This window comes from Lynx rufus, unplaced genomic scaffold (assembly GCF_022079265.1).
Source record: "Lynx rufus isolate CCGP_SWC_20201006 ecotype Redwood Valley unplaced genomic scaffold, mLynRuf1.p SCAF_23, whole genome shotgun sequence".
Taxonomy (NCBI): Eukaryota; Metazoa; Chordata; class Mammalia; order Carnivora; family Felidae; genus Lynx; species Lynx rufus.
Window position 1 is genome coordinate 21317859 of NW_025814838.1, and position 17421 is coordinate 21335279.

Genomic DNA, 17421 nt, shown 5'->3' on the forward strand with positions numbered 1-17421 from the left:
GCATCAGATGGAAAGCCATATGTGTAGAGGGTTTTCCTGTAGCACTGAAACCTAAGTATTAAGTTGGAAAATGAGATCTGCATGCATCAGCCTGGAGGAATGGGCATGATCCATCAAAGACCAAAGCAAGTTGCACAACAAAGACTATGTGTAATATACTCTCATTAGAAAGTTTTTGCTTTAAAAAGAAATTTTTTTGTATGGAGACAAAGACTGAGTTGTGGAAAGAACACCTCAAGTTACGAACTTGGGAGTCCAGGCAAGGGGCGATTACTGATGTTTTCTTTATGTATTCCTCCGACTGTTGTGTCAGAACAAGTACTTTTCGATAATTTACAAAACAGGCAGGGGGACGCCTAGGTGGCTCAGTCAAGTGAATATCTGACTTGATTTTGGCTCAGGTCATGATCCCAGGGTCGTCCTATGGAGCCCTTGTTGGGCTCTGTGCTGAGTATGGAGCCTGCTTGGGATTCTCTCTCCCTCTGTCCATCTGCCCACTCATGCACGCACTCTCCCGCCCTCTCTCCCCCTTTCCCGCTTTCTAAAAAAAAACAAAACAAAATGAACAAACAGTGCAAAGAAGTTAGGTTAAACAAAAAAAGTAACCACTTTCTACCCAGTGAGGAGCTGGGGGTAGTGGCCACAGACCACAAGGCCCCGCCAGCTGTGGGAGGGGCTGGGGGCCAAGAGGCCCCTGAAGGATGGGGGTGCGCAGGGAGGATGGGGGAGAGGACACTCGGCGGGGGGGGGGGGGGGGGGGCAGAATGAGGACCACGCCAGCAACAGGGGCTGCCTGCCTCCTTGCTCCTGGGGCACCAGTGGTGGGGGCCGGGGGAAGATAGGGAGGACCCAGCCCCCCTCTTTCTTCCCACATGGCCCTCAGGTACAGTGAGAACAGGGCAGTAGTGGCCTCAGGGACCAGACTAGCTGCTCTGGGTGGTCAGGTTTCTCTTTTGTTTTCTCAGCAATCGCTGTTGTAATCAGAGGGGCACTACTCTCTTTAAAAGGTAACTGCTCAGCTCCCAGAGGTTTCAGGAACGCTTATAGAGAGGCAGTACACCCCATTTTTCAGTCTCCTACAATCAACGCGGTGATCTGGAGTTCAGGAGTCAGTATGTGCCTCACCACAACTTCCTCATTAACCTCAAAGGGAAAATTAACAACTTTACAGTGAAGAAACCTGGTGGGCACTATCTTAACTAACTACTCATGATCCAATGTCACGTCATCACTAATGGGACAAACTGACACCTCACGACTCCTGACGTGATCCACTGTCAAGGGCACTACCCCTCTGTGGCGTTTCACCAAAAATGTGTGATCTGAATCTGGTCATGAGAAAATATCAGATGAACCCCAAATAAAGGGCATTCTACAAAACAGCTGGCCTGTACTCCTAAAAAATGTCAAGGTCATAAAGAAAAAGAAAGGCCGAGAAACCGTTCCCAGATTAAAGGAGACAAAAGATATGACAACCAAACACTATGCAAAATCCCAGCATGGATCCTGGATCAGGAAAAAAAGGACATTGTAAGGACAAGTGAACACATGAGAATGAGTACAGAAAATGGTATTCTAGCAACATTAAATTTCCTGATAGTGACAACTGTGTTGTGGTTGCATAAAAGAACATTCTTGTTCCTTGAAAATACACAACAGATATGACAGTGCAAGTGGGACAGAATGTTAACAACTGGTGAATCTGGGTAAGGAATAAGGGAGTGGCTCTTTATACTGTTCTGTATGTTTGTATTATATAAAAACTTACCAAAAGAAAAAAATGATTACACTTCAAGCAAAATTTAAACCCCCCGCCCCCCAGCAACGGTTTCAAATTACCAAAATTTTCAGGGAAGTGTATTTTCAGGGAAGACAGCACAGGATCACTGACCAAGACAGAGTACTCTTGGGAAAAGAAAGATCTAGATAAAACAGTCCCACCTAGTCACGGACACTCAAAAGCACCAAGCACTGCCAGATAACTCTCCAAGGCTATCCACAGGAGCGTAGAAAAAGAGCCGGCAAGGGGTGTGGGGGGGCCAGAGGCGGGGGATCCCAGGCGGGGGGGGGGGGGGGGTGGGGGGCTCTGCCACACTCTCACCATGCCGGAGCCGCCGCAGTAATGGCAGTTCTGCATCTTGGTGCCAGGCTCGTTCCCCTTGCCGTCACACCGCTCGCAGGTGTCAGTGATGTTCACGGTGAACTCCTTGTTGACCCCCTTGGCAGCCTGATTAAACGTCAGCTCCATGATGTACTAAAGAAGTCAGAGGGCAGCCTGTCATCTTTGGTTAATTACCAAAGTGATCCTCCACTTTGAAAGTAAAGGAGGGCAATGGTCAGCGGTTTTCATTCACGTTACCTCTTCTTTTAAACTGAGCTTTATTCTTTACGATGGTTTTACACGTTTATAAAATTGAGAGGGAGGTATCAGGATCTCCCCCTGCCCCCACACATGCACAGCCCCCACCAGGGTCAGCATCTGTCCCCGGGACGTCCACTTTTTATCAAGGATGAACCCACATGGACACATCAGAGTCCCCCAAAGCTCGTCTTTCACTTTAGGGTCCACCCTTGGTGGTGTATTTCCTAAGGGCCCGAACAAATGTATGACACGTTACAAAATCTGTCTGTCGTTACAAAATCATAAAGGACTTTCACTAAATGTGAAATTTCACCAAAAATCCTCCATGCCCCACCTGTTCATCTCTTCACCCAGCTACTTATTTTTTAACTCACCTGTCCTCTGCCAAGTAGGAATGGATGGGACTCGACTGACTCTCCCCTACATCTCAGGATTTTCAAGAGGGAATGCTTGTTTTAAGTGAAAATGTACTTTTCAACAAACTGTTCACAGATAATATTTGTACACAGTCCTTATAGACAGCTCGAATGATCCCCAAACATAATTTAAGTCATAAAACATGCTCCCTCTCTCAGCTCTGATAACGTCTTATTAGGACATAAATATGCAAGAGGTAGAATTGGTGTTGTGTCTCCGTTCCGGCACCAAGCTCTTCTACAATAATGCAGCAAGCTCCAGACAAAATGCACCCGAATCATGGACCCTCAAAGCCTTCGCCTCAGGCTGCCTGATTAAGCAATTGTACAGCTAAAAAGGATTACCTACCTGGTTTTTCTTAAATATGGGAATTATTTCCTACCAAAATGGCTGCCTCCAGATCATTCCATTGAAGATGCTTTGGGGTTTTTTTGTGTTTTTTCTGTTGTTGTTTTTTTTTTTTTTTTGAGAAAAAGAAACATAAAATGTTTGCCTCACAATGAGCGGCTAAAATGTGAATGATTCTTTAAAACAAGGAGCTTACCTCCTGAGGCTGACTGAATACACTCTGGAAATCCCCAAAAGAAGAGGATGAGAATTCCCCGAAGATCTTCCTGAAGAGCTCTTCAGGGTCGACAGTGGGGCCCCCTTTCCAGTAGCTCTGTCCGGAGGCACCGGCATCCGAGCCCGCAGAGCCGTAGGTGTCATACTGTCTCCTCTTCACTTCGTCACTCAGCACCTACCGGAAAAGGCCCGGCGGTCAGGCGCCACCAGGTCTCCCGAGGCCCAGGACACGGCACAAGTTCACACCGTGTGTACAGGTAAGGGTGCTGGATCAGCATTAAATTTCCTGCTTTTGACAAGTGTACTGTGGTTAACGTAAAAGAATGTTCTTGGTCTTAGAAAATTCACACTCGAGTACTGAAGAATAAAGAGATACGGCGTCTGTGACGTACTCTCAGATGGCTGGGGGATGTGCACACTCATACAGCAGGTACACGATACTCTACATATCCTGAGTCCCTACAGACCCTCTAAGTCTGGGAAGGTCACTCTGGAACGGCTCAGCAGCCCGCCACAGTGTGCGCTTCATCCCTCTGACTACATTTCAAGTTCCTCACGGGCGGCCTCCTACTTTTACAATACGCACCATCCCACTAGACAGAGATGCCCTAAGGAGGGGGGTCAACAAATAAGTGTGGAATTAATTAATCCAACCAGGAGCTCCCAGACCTGGCTATAAATCAGATTACCTGGGAGCTCTGTTAATACAGATTATCAGACCGTTTCCTACTGAGATTCCAAGTGAGATCTAGCAGGAGACCTGGGAATCTTTTCTTCAAGGAGGTAATCTGGTATGAGGACAGTCTTCACAATGGACCTTATGACATGTCAGGTCACCCTGGGCAGCACACTGTGATGTACCCACACAGCTGAATGACAGTGACTGCACACACAGGTAGGTCACATTACCTCATAGGCTTCTGCCAGCTGGGAGAACTTCTCCTTGGCTTTGGGATCATCCTTGTTTGTGTCTGGGTGGTATTTCTTGGCCAGCTAAGGGAGAAAACCATAAATTACAATGGACACATGATGATTACTAACACTGGACCTCAAATAACAGTCATAATCTCACCTCCCTTACAGCATTGGTCTGTTTTGAGATTTTGCAACCAACAGCAATTTTTTTTTTAATGTATGTTTGTTTGTTTATTTTTTGAGAGACAGAAAAAGACAGAGTGCAAGGGTGGGGTGGGGAAGGGCAGAGAGAGAGGGAGACACAGAATCTGAAGCAGGCTCGAGGCTCTGAGCTGTCAGCACAGAGCCTGACGTAGGGCTTGAACTCACGAACTGTGAGATCATGACCTGAGCGAAAGTCAGACGCTTAACCAACTGAGCCACCCAGGAGCCCCATCAACCAACAGCAATTCTTAAAACAAGGCCTAAGACTTTAAAATAAACCATCTCTTGCAGCAACTGGGTTACTCAGTCAGTTAAGTGTCTGACCAACTCTTGGTTTCGGCTCAGGTCATGATCTCACGCTCTGTGAGATCGAGTCCTGCATCGGGCTCTGCGTTGGCAGCATGGAACGTGCTTGGGATCCTCTCTCCTCTCTCTCTGTCCCTCCCCCCAACCACATTCGCTCATGATTGCTCCCTGTCAAAATAAATAAATAAATATTTTTAAAATGTCTTTAAAAAATAAAGTAAATAAAAGTAAAATAAAATAAAGCATCTCTTCAAATCTGACACATATACACATTTTTTAACCACAACAAATCTCTGCCAAAAAGAGCAAATGCTTTAGAACTTGGGCACCTTTGTGAAAGCAGTGGAAAACAGTGTGTCTGATATACCATCAACTATGTAAAAAGAGAAGAAAATAACTGGATACGTAGATGTATCTGCTGTACAAGTTATTTTGGAAAACATATAGCAAGCTAGTAACATTGGTTGCAAAAGGAGGGATGTAAGAGAACAGGAGGGAGACTTTCTACCGAATATACTCTTTTGTATTTGCTTAATTCTGAACAAAGGAAACGTATTGCCTCTTCAAAACACTAGTTTAAATATTAAAAAAGAGTAAAATCTCACTAGGCTGTCCGCAGCTGAGCCGAGCCGCTCTAAAACTACGGTTACCCTCCGGGCACTCTGAGCAGTGCTGTGCTTTGCAGGTGGCTCACTGTTGGCTCACTGTTTGCTGCGGCTGCTGACCCCTTCCAAGTCTGGGTCACTACAGGTCCCTCACGTGAGGGAAGGAGGCACATGGAATCCAACCACGGACCGGAGAAGCCATGTGGCTCGGACACCACGCCACCAGCAGCTGGCTGCGGTTAAGGTGCAGAAAGTTAGGTGCACAGCCTCCGGGTCAGAGAGTCCGGATCCACTGTCTGTAGCCCTGAGACCCCAGACAGAATGTCACTAAGCACAACTTCCTCGTCTGTCAAATGACGATAACGGTACCTACTCCACAGGGTTGTGGCAGGGATGAGATGAGACACCACATATTCTAAAATGAACACAGAGCACGGCCCACGGCGACATCAGCCATTATTAGGACACAGAAGGGAGCAGAGGATGTAGTCAGGAGGTGGGGGCATCTGGCAGGAATTTCAAATTTTCAATGACAAGCCAAAAAATCACTGATACTGAGTAACAGTATACCCCAAATCACCAGGATGACCACCGGAAAATACAGCACTGAGGCAGAGAGCCTCAGAGCTTACACACGAGATACCACGTCCATGGCTTAGGTGAAAAGAAAGAAAGGAGATGTCACATGTAAATAGTGCATTTGAGCCAAGACAAGATGAAACGGTGTCATGGCTCATAATGCCAAACGAGGATGCATAGGAGTTCAAATTCAGAAAAGTACAAGGAGACATCACAGGGCTGTATGGGGCAGGCCGACTCCCAAAGACCCATGCTGGAGAAACAAGTACAATGACCACAACATGAAACAGTCGGATTTTAGACAAACATGATCACATGAGATTAATATGGCTTGAAAGGGAGTTGAGCATATTTTAACACAATTTTTAAAAAAAAAAAATTTTTTTTTTCAACGTTTATTTATTTTTGGGACAGAGAGAGACAGAGCATGAACGGGGGAGGGGCAGAGAGAGAGGGAGACACAGAATCGGAAACAGGCTCCAGGCTCCGAGCCATCAGCCCAGAGCCTGACGCGGGGCTCGAACTCACGGACCGCGAGATCGTGACCTGGCTGAAGTCGGACGCTTAACCGACTGCGCCACCCAGGCGCCCCTTAACACAATTTTTAAACATCCATCACAATTAAGAAAGAAAAAAAAAAAAGGAGGGGTGTCAGGACATTACCCACATCTGAGAAACATGATGGGATTATTTTGTGATGGGGAACTCACTTCTACCCAAGGTGGGTTGTATCATGATGGACAGCCTTCACTGTTAGAAAGCTCTTCATCAGAATAAGCCTAACCACCCCTGCTTTTGGTTACATGGGTAACTTTAATCCTCTTCAACAAAACAGCCCAGAAAATAACTGAGGCTGGATATCATGATCGCAGAGAGTCCTTTCTTTATGCTAAGAGCCAGACAAACAGCTCTCAATCTTCCACAGGAGCAAAAGAAGAAATACGCGTCACCAAGCCTGCAAAGAAAGAATTGGTCATGTGCCATGCAACTCTGGTTTCCGGGAGGAATGAGGATGGTGGCAGGTGGCCAGAAACAGCCACCCACTCCCCAAAGGCAGGCCGACAGAAGGAAGGCAGCGCCAGCCATCCAGAATGAAAAGAGCCATCAGTGGAAAGGCAGAGTATGGCTCCACTGGCATCTCTGAGCTCAGTCCTGCTTCCGGAGACGCTGGTCCTCACAGCAGCTCGTGGGAGCACACCAGAGGCTGCGTGCTAAGCCCCGGATCAGGGTCTCAGGGCACAGCCAGGACATCACGGTGGGCCACAAAGGCTGGTCCCAAAAGCCACGGCAAGAAACAATGGTGTACTCATGAGATTAGCTTAAGGAAAAGAGAGGCCTTTTTGCAGTATTTTAGTCTCATGTGTGACACATAGTGACTTATGGGGCCTTGGGTGTAGGTCACAACCTCTCCAAGCCTCTGCCATGAGGATGAAATGACGCAATACACACAAAGCTTTCATCAAGTCCTGACCCCAGAAATTGCGTTGTAAAGACTACTTTAAAAATGTCCAGTTTTAGGGGCGCCTGGGTGGCGCAGTCGGTTAAGCGTCCGACTTCAGCCAGGTCACGATCTCGCGGTCCGTGAGTTCGAGCCCCGCGTCAGGCTCTGGGCTGATGGCTCGGAGCCTGGAGCCTGTTTCCGATTCTGTGTCTCCCTCTCTCTGCCCCTCCCCCGTTCATGCTCTGTATCTCTCTGTCCCAAAAATGAATAAACGTTGAAAAAAAAAAAAATTAAAAAAAAAAAATGTCCAGTTTTAAATTGCACAGTTTTACCTCATCTTTTTACTTCCACACCTAAAAACTTGAATGGCTCCCTACTCTCTTAAATTAAGTTTCTAGGGGCGCCTGGGTGGCTCAGTCAGCTAAGTGTCTGACTTCAGCTCAGGTCACGATCTCGCAGTTTGTGGATTCAAGCCCCGCGTCGGGCTCTGTGCTGACAGCTCAGAGCCTGGAGCCTGTTTTGGATTCTGTGTCTCCCTCTCTCTGACCCTCCCCTGTTCATGCTCTCTCTCTCTCTCTCTGTCTCAAAAATAAATAAACGTTAAAAAAAAATTTTTTTTTTTTAAATTAAGTTTCTAGTGCTTGCAGAGGGACTCATGTGTTCCCTTGTGGTCCCGGCCTCCATCTTTTCACTGCTCTCCCACCCTTACGTCAGGTACCTTACCTTCCAGTTCAAAGAGGAGGGACATGATATTCACTGTTCCCAAGCCAGGGTCTCTGTTTCCTAACCCCGTGCCTTTGCTCATTCCATTACAACATAAGTCTACTCAAAACCTATACCTGGGGTTCACAGCAGCACTACTCATAACAGCCACAAAAAAAAAAAAAAAAAAAAAAAAAGTGGAAACGATCCAAATGTCCAAATGGATAAATAAAAACGTAGCCTATCCACACATTACTCGACCACTGAAAGGAATGAAGAACCGATACATGCCACAACGTTGATGAAGCTTCTTTCCAGAGTGAAAGAGGCCATCACAAAAGTTCACACGATGTACAGCTTCACTTCTATGAAATGCCCAGAACAGGCAAATCCATAGAAAGAGAAAACAGGTTAGTAATTGCAAAGGCAGAGGAAAGAGGAAACTGGGGAGTGAATGCTGATGGTATGGGGTTTTTTAAGCAGTTGAAAATGTACTGATTGTGGGGATGGTTGTAAAGCCTCTATGAATACATTAAAAACCAGTGAATTGTACGCTTTGAAAAAACATAAGAGAAGGGATTAGCTATCCAAGCCATGGCTGTTAGGTCTGGTCTTGATCAGTATCAGTTCACAAATATTAGGTTCAAAGTTTTTGCCGTCCTCCCCCGCCCCCACACACAAAGGAAAACAAAATTAAAAAAAAAATCAAGAATCTTGTAGTGAATTTTCATACAAGTTACAAGGCACAGAATAATTTTAAATACGAAAACAGCTTTGGAAAAAGATTTTTAAAAATTTTGGGTTCTGCCTCTTTTTCTGAAGTGTTAACCAGCGGGACACTATGCACCTGAGGGACAGTCCAGCAAAGCCCATCACCTCATTCTACACTGTGAGCCACATGTCACCTACACGTATGGGCATACACGCTGCACTGGTGAGCAGACTAGACTGACAGCATCCCTTCTACAGTCTTGTCCCTAAAATCTGGCTTCCATACAGACCTGGTAATACGCTTTCTTGATCTCCTTCTGGCTGGCATTTCGGGGCACTCCTAGTATCTGGTAATAATCCTCTTTGGCCAAAGGGGAGCTCGTGTGGAAGGATGCAGTACGAACAAAAGGGTAACTTTTTACTCCTAAAAAAGAAAAAAAAAAGGAAAGACAATCACTCTGGGAATGTGCTCAACAAAAGGAAGCTGTGAGTAAACACCCAGCCAGGTTACACCTGTGAAGGAACGGACGTCACAGCTTAGGGTCAGCTTTCCCCCCAAGCCCGCTGGAGACCAAACTCACTGCACTTCAAAGATGCCCAAGGCCACTGTGTACAATGAACATAAAATGAAGAGTACTGGGCAGCGCTAATTCTGCTGGATCACGACACAATGAGGTCGTACCCTCATGTCTGCACCCTGGATGGGGGCTACACCGGGGGGATGACTAGAAAGGGACCTAGCCCCACTGTCACACTACCTGAGCACCTGCCATGTGCCACGTACCTTCATATGCTGTCTTCCTTAATGCTAAACAATTCTCCAGGTTCTTTGCCTCCACCATACAACCTTGGGGATGTGGTTCTGGGGTGGTTCTCAGAGTGTGGCCCCTGGACCAGCAGCATCATCAGCTTGTTGGAAATGTCCATTTTCAGGCCCCACCCCTGACATGAATCAGAGACTCTGGAGGTGGGGTCCAGCAGGCTGTGTTTAATAAGCCCTCCAGCAATTCTGCCACATGCTCAATTTGAGAACTAAAGAACTAAAGAAACGGTACTCAGGGTGCTGGGTGGCTCAGTCGGTTGAGCAGCCGACTTTTTTTTTTAATTAAAAACATTTTTTTTTCTTTCAACGTTTATTTATTTTTGAGACAGAGCATGAGTGGGGGAAGAGCAGAGAGAGAGGGACACACAGAATCCGAAGCAGACTCCAGGCTCTGAGCTGTCAGCACAGAGCCCGACACGGGGCTCGACCTACGAACCACAAGATCATGACCTGAGCCGAAGTTGGATGCTTACCCCCTGAGCCACCCAGGTGCCCTATTTTTTTTTTTTAACGTTTATTTATTTTTGAGAAAGAGAGACAGAGTGTGAATGGGGGAGGGGCAGACAGAGGGAGACAAAGAATCTGAAGCAGGATCCAGGTCTGAGCTGTCAGCACAGAACCTGATGTGGGGCTCGAACTCACGAACCACGAGATCATGACCTGAGCCGAAGTCAGACGCTTAACTGACTGAGACGCCCTGAGACGCTGACTCTTTATTTTGGCTGGGGTCATCATCCCAGGGTCATGGGATCAAGCTCTACATCGGCTCTGTGATGAGTGTAGAGCCGGCTTGGGATTCTCTTTCTCCCTCTGCCCCTCTTCCCCACTCGCACTCTCTCTCTGAAAGAAAGAAAGAAAGAAAGAAAGAAAGAAAGAAAGAAAGAAAGAAAGAAAGAAAAAGAAAAGAAGAAAAAAATGGTTCTCAGCGTTTAAGGTCACAGATCTAAGAGAATCTGATAAAAGTGCTGCCCCTCTCCTAAAAAAAAAAAAAAAAAAAATACACCTAAATAGACACACGGGGTTAAAAGGCCCTATGCCTGAAACTAACAGCTAACTGGGGTCAAAGCCCAAGGCAGAGAGCCACATGCCCTGCCCCCCTTCATGCCTCTGGCATCAGCAGTAGGAGGAACGTCCACTGGCGGACACATCCACTCAACTGCCCTCTGTGCACAGAGCAGAGAACTAACTTGGACTGGTCTGTCACCAAGTGAAGCAGGGGGAGCTGCCCCACAACTTGAGCCCTGCCTAACCTCCAACCCATTCCATGACAACTGAAGACACGGGGCTGGGAGCGGAAGGGAGCCAAGTAAGAAAGAGCATGAAGATCACGACAGCTCCAGGTTTCTAAGTCGAACTTCAGCCTACAGAGAAGGTTCTGGATGCACCATTCATTCATTCAGTAAACACTCACTGAACATGTACTACTTGCCAGGCACTGAGTTCTGTGCTGGGAATAGGCAGCAGACCATTCAGACACTGCCTTCCTAGAGCTTACATTATTCAAGATGTTAATACTGTAGTGGCAGGGAGGATACAATGTGAAGACAAGACCAAAGCCAGCGCCCTCAAGGAGCTTACAGTCCACATGGGAGCGTGGGAGAGAGTGTACAAACAAACAGTACACAACGACATGCACAGTGAGAACACACATAGGGTCACCTAACCAGGGTTTCTCAACCTCACAATGTTGAGGATGGTATTGGATTCCTCTTGGTGAAGGGGCTTTCCTATTGTTATGGGCTATGTCTCTTAATTCATACGTTGAGGCTCTAATCCCCAGTGCCTCAGAATGTGACTGTTATTTCGAGGTAGGATCCTAATTTTAAGTTTTCATTTATTTAAGTAATCTCTACACCCAACATGGGGCTAGAACTCACAATCCTGAGATCAAGAGTCTCATGCTCTTCTGACTGAGCCAGCCAGGTGCCCCTGGAGGTAGGATGTGTAACAACTCTGCCAAAACATTGATCTTGGACTTCTAGCCTCTAGAAACGTGAGGATAAATGTGGTTCTCTCTTATGGCATCCCTGGCAAACTAAACAACTTATATGTCAAAGGATGTTCAGCAGCACCAACAACTTACAAGTAGTACACTCTACTGCCCCTCTACCCCTGTCACAAGAGAGCAACTCAATGTCTCCAGACATTGCCAAATGTCCTTTGCAGGGCAAAATCATCCCCAGTTGAGAAGCACTGACAACCCAACTGAAGAAGTTCAGGAAAGGCCTTTTAAGGCAGCTGTTAAACTGTAGAAATTAGCTAGGCTAAGGAAAGGTTTGAATCTGCCCAGAATTACACCTGTAGTCCTTATGTCATTTGCAACAGATTCCCCTTATATTTTCAAAAGTGCCTCATTTGGCTGCTAAATCATAGATCATCTTTGGTTCACATGAAAGTTCACATGCACCTAATAACTGCATGATGTAACTTGTATACATTTTATACAAGTAGAGATGTGGTTAGAGATAATGATGCTGATTAATGAGGCCTAGGAATATGGCAAAGGGCCTTTGAGCTATCCTAAGGAGTCAAGGTTTTATCCTGAGGGCAACAGGGAGTCACTGCAAGTGTTAAACAGGGAAGGGAACGCCTTTGCATGAGAAAGAGCTCTCAAAAACAACCCACAACTGGAGGACTGGGAGACTACTTAAAATTAATCTGAGCACAAAACACAACCAGGAGTGTTGAGGGATATCCAGGAAGGGGGCCAAGGTAACCAGACAGGAAGACGAGTAGGAAAGAGTCAGAATGATGAGAAATCAGAAGCAGCAAGTCAATCTCGACCTTCAGTATCCCCATACTGTTTCCTGTCCCGCACCCTAGACCCCCCAGAACGCAAGGAGCAGACAGCGTGGAAGCAGTGGGAGTTAGGCGACCACAGAGGTCTTTCTTTGGTCAGATTTGAGAGAAACAGAGCTAGCGGCCTAGCGCTCCTATACTCAGTCCCTCTTCACTCAGGCGTGAGGGGCTGCCCTGGTCCTGTCAGCCCCCACCACCCCCAGGCTCCTTCCAATCCAGGAAGAGACTGGTAGTGGCAGCTCCAAGAATGTGAGCAGAGACCTTGGACTCAAGAAACACTCGGATGTAACAACGTAACGTGCAAAACTGCATGCGAAGAAAGACAAATCACATTTAACTATTACAAATTTGATGACTTCTGACATTATCCAAAAAGCACCAATGGTTAACAATAATTAAAGTTCATTTGGGGCGCCTGGGTGGCTCAGTCGGTTGAACAGCCGACTTCGGCTCAGGTCACGATCTCGCGGTTTGTGAGTTCGAGCCCCGCGTCGGGCTCTGTGCTGACAGCTTGGAGCCTGGAGCCTGCTTCGGATTCTGTGTCTCTCTCCCTCTCTGCCCCTACCCCACTCACACTCTGTCTCTCTCTCTTTCAAAAATAAATAAACATTTAAAAAATTAAAAAAAAAAAAATATGGGGCGCCTGGGTGGCGCAGTCGGTTAAGCATCCGACTTCAGCCAGGTCACGATCTCGCGGTCCGTGAGTTCGAGCCCCGCGTCAGGCTCTGGGCTGATGGCTCGGAGCCTGGAGCCTGTTTCCGATTCTGTGTCTCCCTCTCTCTCTGCCCCTCCCCTGTTCATGCTCTGTCTCTCTCTGTCCCAAAAATAAATAAACGTTGAAAAAAAAATTTTTAAAAAAAAAATTAAAAAAAAAATAAAGTTCATTTAATGGACAAACTTTCCCCCAAGAACAATGTCTTGCCCTTTTTAGAACCCAGAATAGGATCAGCCTCCAAGTCACTCCAAGAATGACTAACCCAGAGTCAAATAACTACATTTTTTTCTGCCCTGGGAGAAAAGTTGTAATTAAAGTGTTGTTTTATGCCCTCTAATTGTATTACTAGATTTGAGAGAAGATCAAAGACCCATGTTTGGGAGCTGAGTTGATGACTTTAGATGTAATAACAAGAGTGTGTCTTGAAGGATGTCATCTCTCAAAAATATTCATCATGTGATACAAAACATGCCCATTCTGGGCTATGTGCTGATTGCGGTTCCTTAGTAAGTGTCCCCCAAAGGCTCAGTACTCGGTGCCTGCCTATCTCTCTCATATATACACAATCAACAAAAATGCTCCCCAAACTTGTACAAATGTACTATGAACAGAAATAGCTTAATAATTACCTAAGGAATAAATGAACACAAAGATGCAACCAAATTCTATTTAAAACAACACTGACATTAGAAAAAGTTAGCAAAACTTGAAACTTACCACTTTTGCTCATACTGAGAAATACAACATGACATCGCTCCGAATAACCCTGAAGAAACCTGAACAGACTACTGCTCTACCCGTGAGGAAATACTGGTGGCAAGAGCAGAATTAAAAAATGGGATCACTTGACCAAAACCTCATCCAATCTCTCTGTTCTCTGCTGTATCCCCAGTAACTAGAATAGTGGCCAGCATATGGCAGACTCTCAATAAATACCTGAGTCAATGAACAAATTTTCACAGTTAAGGAAACAGGGGTTCAAAGAGATTAAATAACTCACCCAGATCCCCCCCCCCCACACACACACACACACACACTGGTAGAGGTGAGTTTGTTCACTTTACAAAAGAATAACGATTACTGATGCTTTAATGACTCCCTTATTACACAAGCATTACAAAATTGCACCCCAACAGGCAATTATCTTGTGTGGGTTATCTTGTCAGGGCCTGTTAATTAATTACCTTTGTAAATATATAGATAAATATCACTTGCACAAATTGTAGGGAACACAACCAATAAGACAATTCAGACACATGGTTGGTTATTCAGTGTTTCCTCCTTCCTCCTAACAGAAGTCATCCAACACAGAGCAGAAGAACCATCACAGACAAGCACCTAAAGGCTTAATACATATCACTTCTGTATCGCCTCCATCAATTAAGAAAGCTGGTTTTGAATGAGGGCTCTACCAGCTTTTCACTTTGTCACTTTCTACAAGTCGTTTAATATCTAGGCTTAAGCTTCTTTGTCTGTAAAATGTAATAGCATCTATCACATGGAAATGACCCATGCCGGGTACACAGAAAAGCGCTCCATAAATGTTAGTTTGTATTTTTATTACAGTTGCCAATTTAAGAACTTATAAAAGACTACTAAGTGTATCCTTCAATTAGAACCACGTGACGGAAAGAGCGTAAGCTATTAAAGGACAACTCTACTCTTTTAGCTTTATGACATTGGGCGGGTCAATTCTTTTTGCTAGAACCTCAGTTTCTCGTTCTTTAAAATGGGGATGACGACTCCATTCTGGCAGGGTTGTTACCACCAAGTGAGATGGGGCACAAAGTACCTAGCACCATAACAGGTGCTCACTGAATGGCAGTTACCTCCTCCCTTCCGGCTATAAGGTGAAAGGAGGAGACGGGATTGGAATAGGGTAAGGGAGCAGTGGCAGGCTGGAAAGAGGCTTCTAGAAATGTTGATAAAGAAGAGAAGACTGTAGGCCTACAGAACATTTCACTACTGCCGCCGAGGGCTCCATGCAACTCTCCCTGGTTTACCATTTCTCAGTAGCCATTTGGGCCTCTCTGCCTCCTGTTCGCCGGTCTCTCCAAGCAATTCTGCATACAGGTCAGAAGATACCGTCCACCCCGCTACCCCCGTAGCCGAATCGAGTCAGTCCCTTCTGGGCCTTAGAGCCCCTACTCGGGCGCTGGAGCCTGCCCTCACCTTTGAAGCTGACACCAGTTCTCAATGTCAGCAGCGCCCCGGAGCCTCGAGCTCTCAGGGAAGGCGAGAATGCAGTGACGTTCAGCTTGTGGCCCAGTGAAGCCCCCACCACGTCCCGCCTGGGCGGCCGGGCTCCTCTCCCCGCTGTAGCCGGCAGCCGCGGGGACCCTACAGCCACCAGCAACCAGCGTGTGGGGCGCCGCGCCGCCATCTTGGCCCAGGGACACTGCGCCTGCGCCACCCGGCTCAAGGAGCCGTCGCGAAGACAGCGCGCCGGCGCTGCGATGGCGCTTCCGGAGGCGGGGCCCGTGCGCGCGCACACGCACAAGCGCAAGCGTTGCGCATGCGCAGCAGCACCCAATGCGACTTTCTGGTTGCCAACACCGAAATGAGGCTTCCTCTGAGGAGTGCAGCTAGGTATGCGTGCCGTGAAGGACCTCGTCATTCTGTGATGGATGGCCAATATTGTACCTTATCTATGTAGAGACGTGGTTGAGTGTGTTCGGGTATAACTGGTCTCAGGATCCCCGCGAAGGGCCGGACTACATGTCCCGGCGTGCAATGCTGCCGTCAGCCGCGCAGTCCCAGCATGCAGTGCGCGGTCTTTTTCCCCTGACCTGATGCTGTAAGTGTTGCGTGAGTGTTGCTCACTTTGTGTCAGCGTGAGCTCGTGGGGGCCTTTGCCCTACTTCCGAAGCCTGGCCTCAAGCTCACTTTCTCTCTAGCTGATTCTCCGCGGGGCTGACTTTGATCACTCGGCTCTGTCCTGAGCGTGTTAAGGCTCCTGCAAACCTGTGATGAACTTGCCAGTCGCCAAGGGAGAGCCGAGCCCCGCACAAACGAATTTAATAAACGTGGTGAGCACCTACTGTGTTTCACGCACGTTGTAGAGTACTGGGGATACAACGGTGAATGACATGTCATCCCTGCTCCAGGGGAGCAAACTCTGAATCGAGAGAGACCGGCTCCTTAGCAACTGACATAACGTGATCGGTGCTGTTGTAGATATAAACCGTGTTAGAGACACGGAAGTGAGGGGTTTCTGGAACAAGTTGCGGAGACTAGAGTGTCAGGGAAGACATCTGAGAGGTAACATTCCAGTTGGACTTTGATGAAAAGTGCGTCAGATAGAGGTGGAGGGGAGAAGTATTCCAAGCAGCAGACACTTCAAAAGCATGCCTCAGAGGTGTGAAAGTGGTTTCCCTGTTTGCCTAAACCCTAAATTTAGGGTGTGTGACTGGAGATGAGGCGGGAATCTGGCCCAGTAAGCGTTACTAAGGAGTTTCAGCTTACACACCCCCGACCACCACCCCAAACAATAAGAAGGAAACCTGAGGATTCACTGATGGGTATAAGATGAAGTGTGCTCTTTGCCACTTCTACCCATTGTACCCAAATTTTTGTGGAGGTGGATGTTAATCTGCATAGATAGCCATAGCTTTCCTTGATCAAATTCCCCACAGGCTCTGAGATTCAAAAAGGTTTAAAAACCACCTGTGTAGTGAAAAAGTTACAAGGCTATTGTAAAATATAAGGAGAAGTTGAGAGTTTGGGCTAGGGAAGCTAGCAGGGAGGCCTTTTAGAGAAGGCAAAGCTTGTCATGAGTTCATTGAATATATTCAATCGATACTTAAATGTTTTCAGCATAGTGATTAAGAATATGGGCCTTGGGGGTGCCCTGCATGTGGCACTTGATCTCTGGGTCATGAGTTCAAGCCACACATTGGGTGTAGAGTTTGCTTAAATAAACTTCTAAAAAAAAAAAAAAAAAGAGGGGTGCCTGGGTGGTGCAGTTGGTTAAACGTCTGACTCTCAGTCTTGTCTCAGGTTATGATCTCACAGTTCATGAGTTCAAGCTCTGCATTGGGCTCTGCGCTGATGGTACAGAGCCTTCTTGGGATTCTGTCTCTCCTTTCTGCCCCTACCTCCCTTGTGTGCACGCACTCGCTCATGTGCTCTCTTCTCTCTCTCTCAAAATAAGTAAATGAACTTAAATTTTAAAATTAAAAAAAAAAAAAGATTATGGGCCCTGGAGTCAGATTGCCAGGGACTGAATCCCAGCCCTGCCACTTACTGGCTGTGTATCGTTGGACAACTTAGTTTACC

At 46.7% G+C, this 17421-nt stretch overlaps 1 protein-coding gene across 2 annotated transcripts in view; it reads right to left on the minus strand.

The window, feature by feature from the left end:
- The window catches only part of DNAJA3 (DnaJ heat shock protein family (Hsp40) member A3), a 30487-nt gene extending 14961 nt beyond the window's left edge, over positions 1–15526 (minus strand). For both annotated transcript variants that reach the window (XM_047087689.1, XM_047087688.1), the window contains exons 1-5: positions 15316–15526; positions 9097–9230; positions 4253–4336; positions 3324–3518; positions 2102–2254 (exon numbers count right to left, since the gene is read on the minus strand). In XM_047087689.1, the coding sequence (XP_046943645.1) occupies positions 2102–2254; positions 3324–3518; positions 4253–4336; positions 9097–9230; positions 15316–15526 (777 nt within the window). The remainder of the gene's footprint in view (positions 1–2101; positions 2255–3323; positions 3519–4252; positions 4337–9096; positions 9231–15315) is intronic.
- Between the last annotated feature and the right edge of the window lie 1895 nt (positions 15527–17421).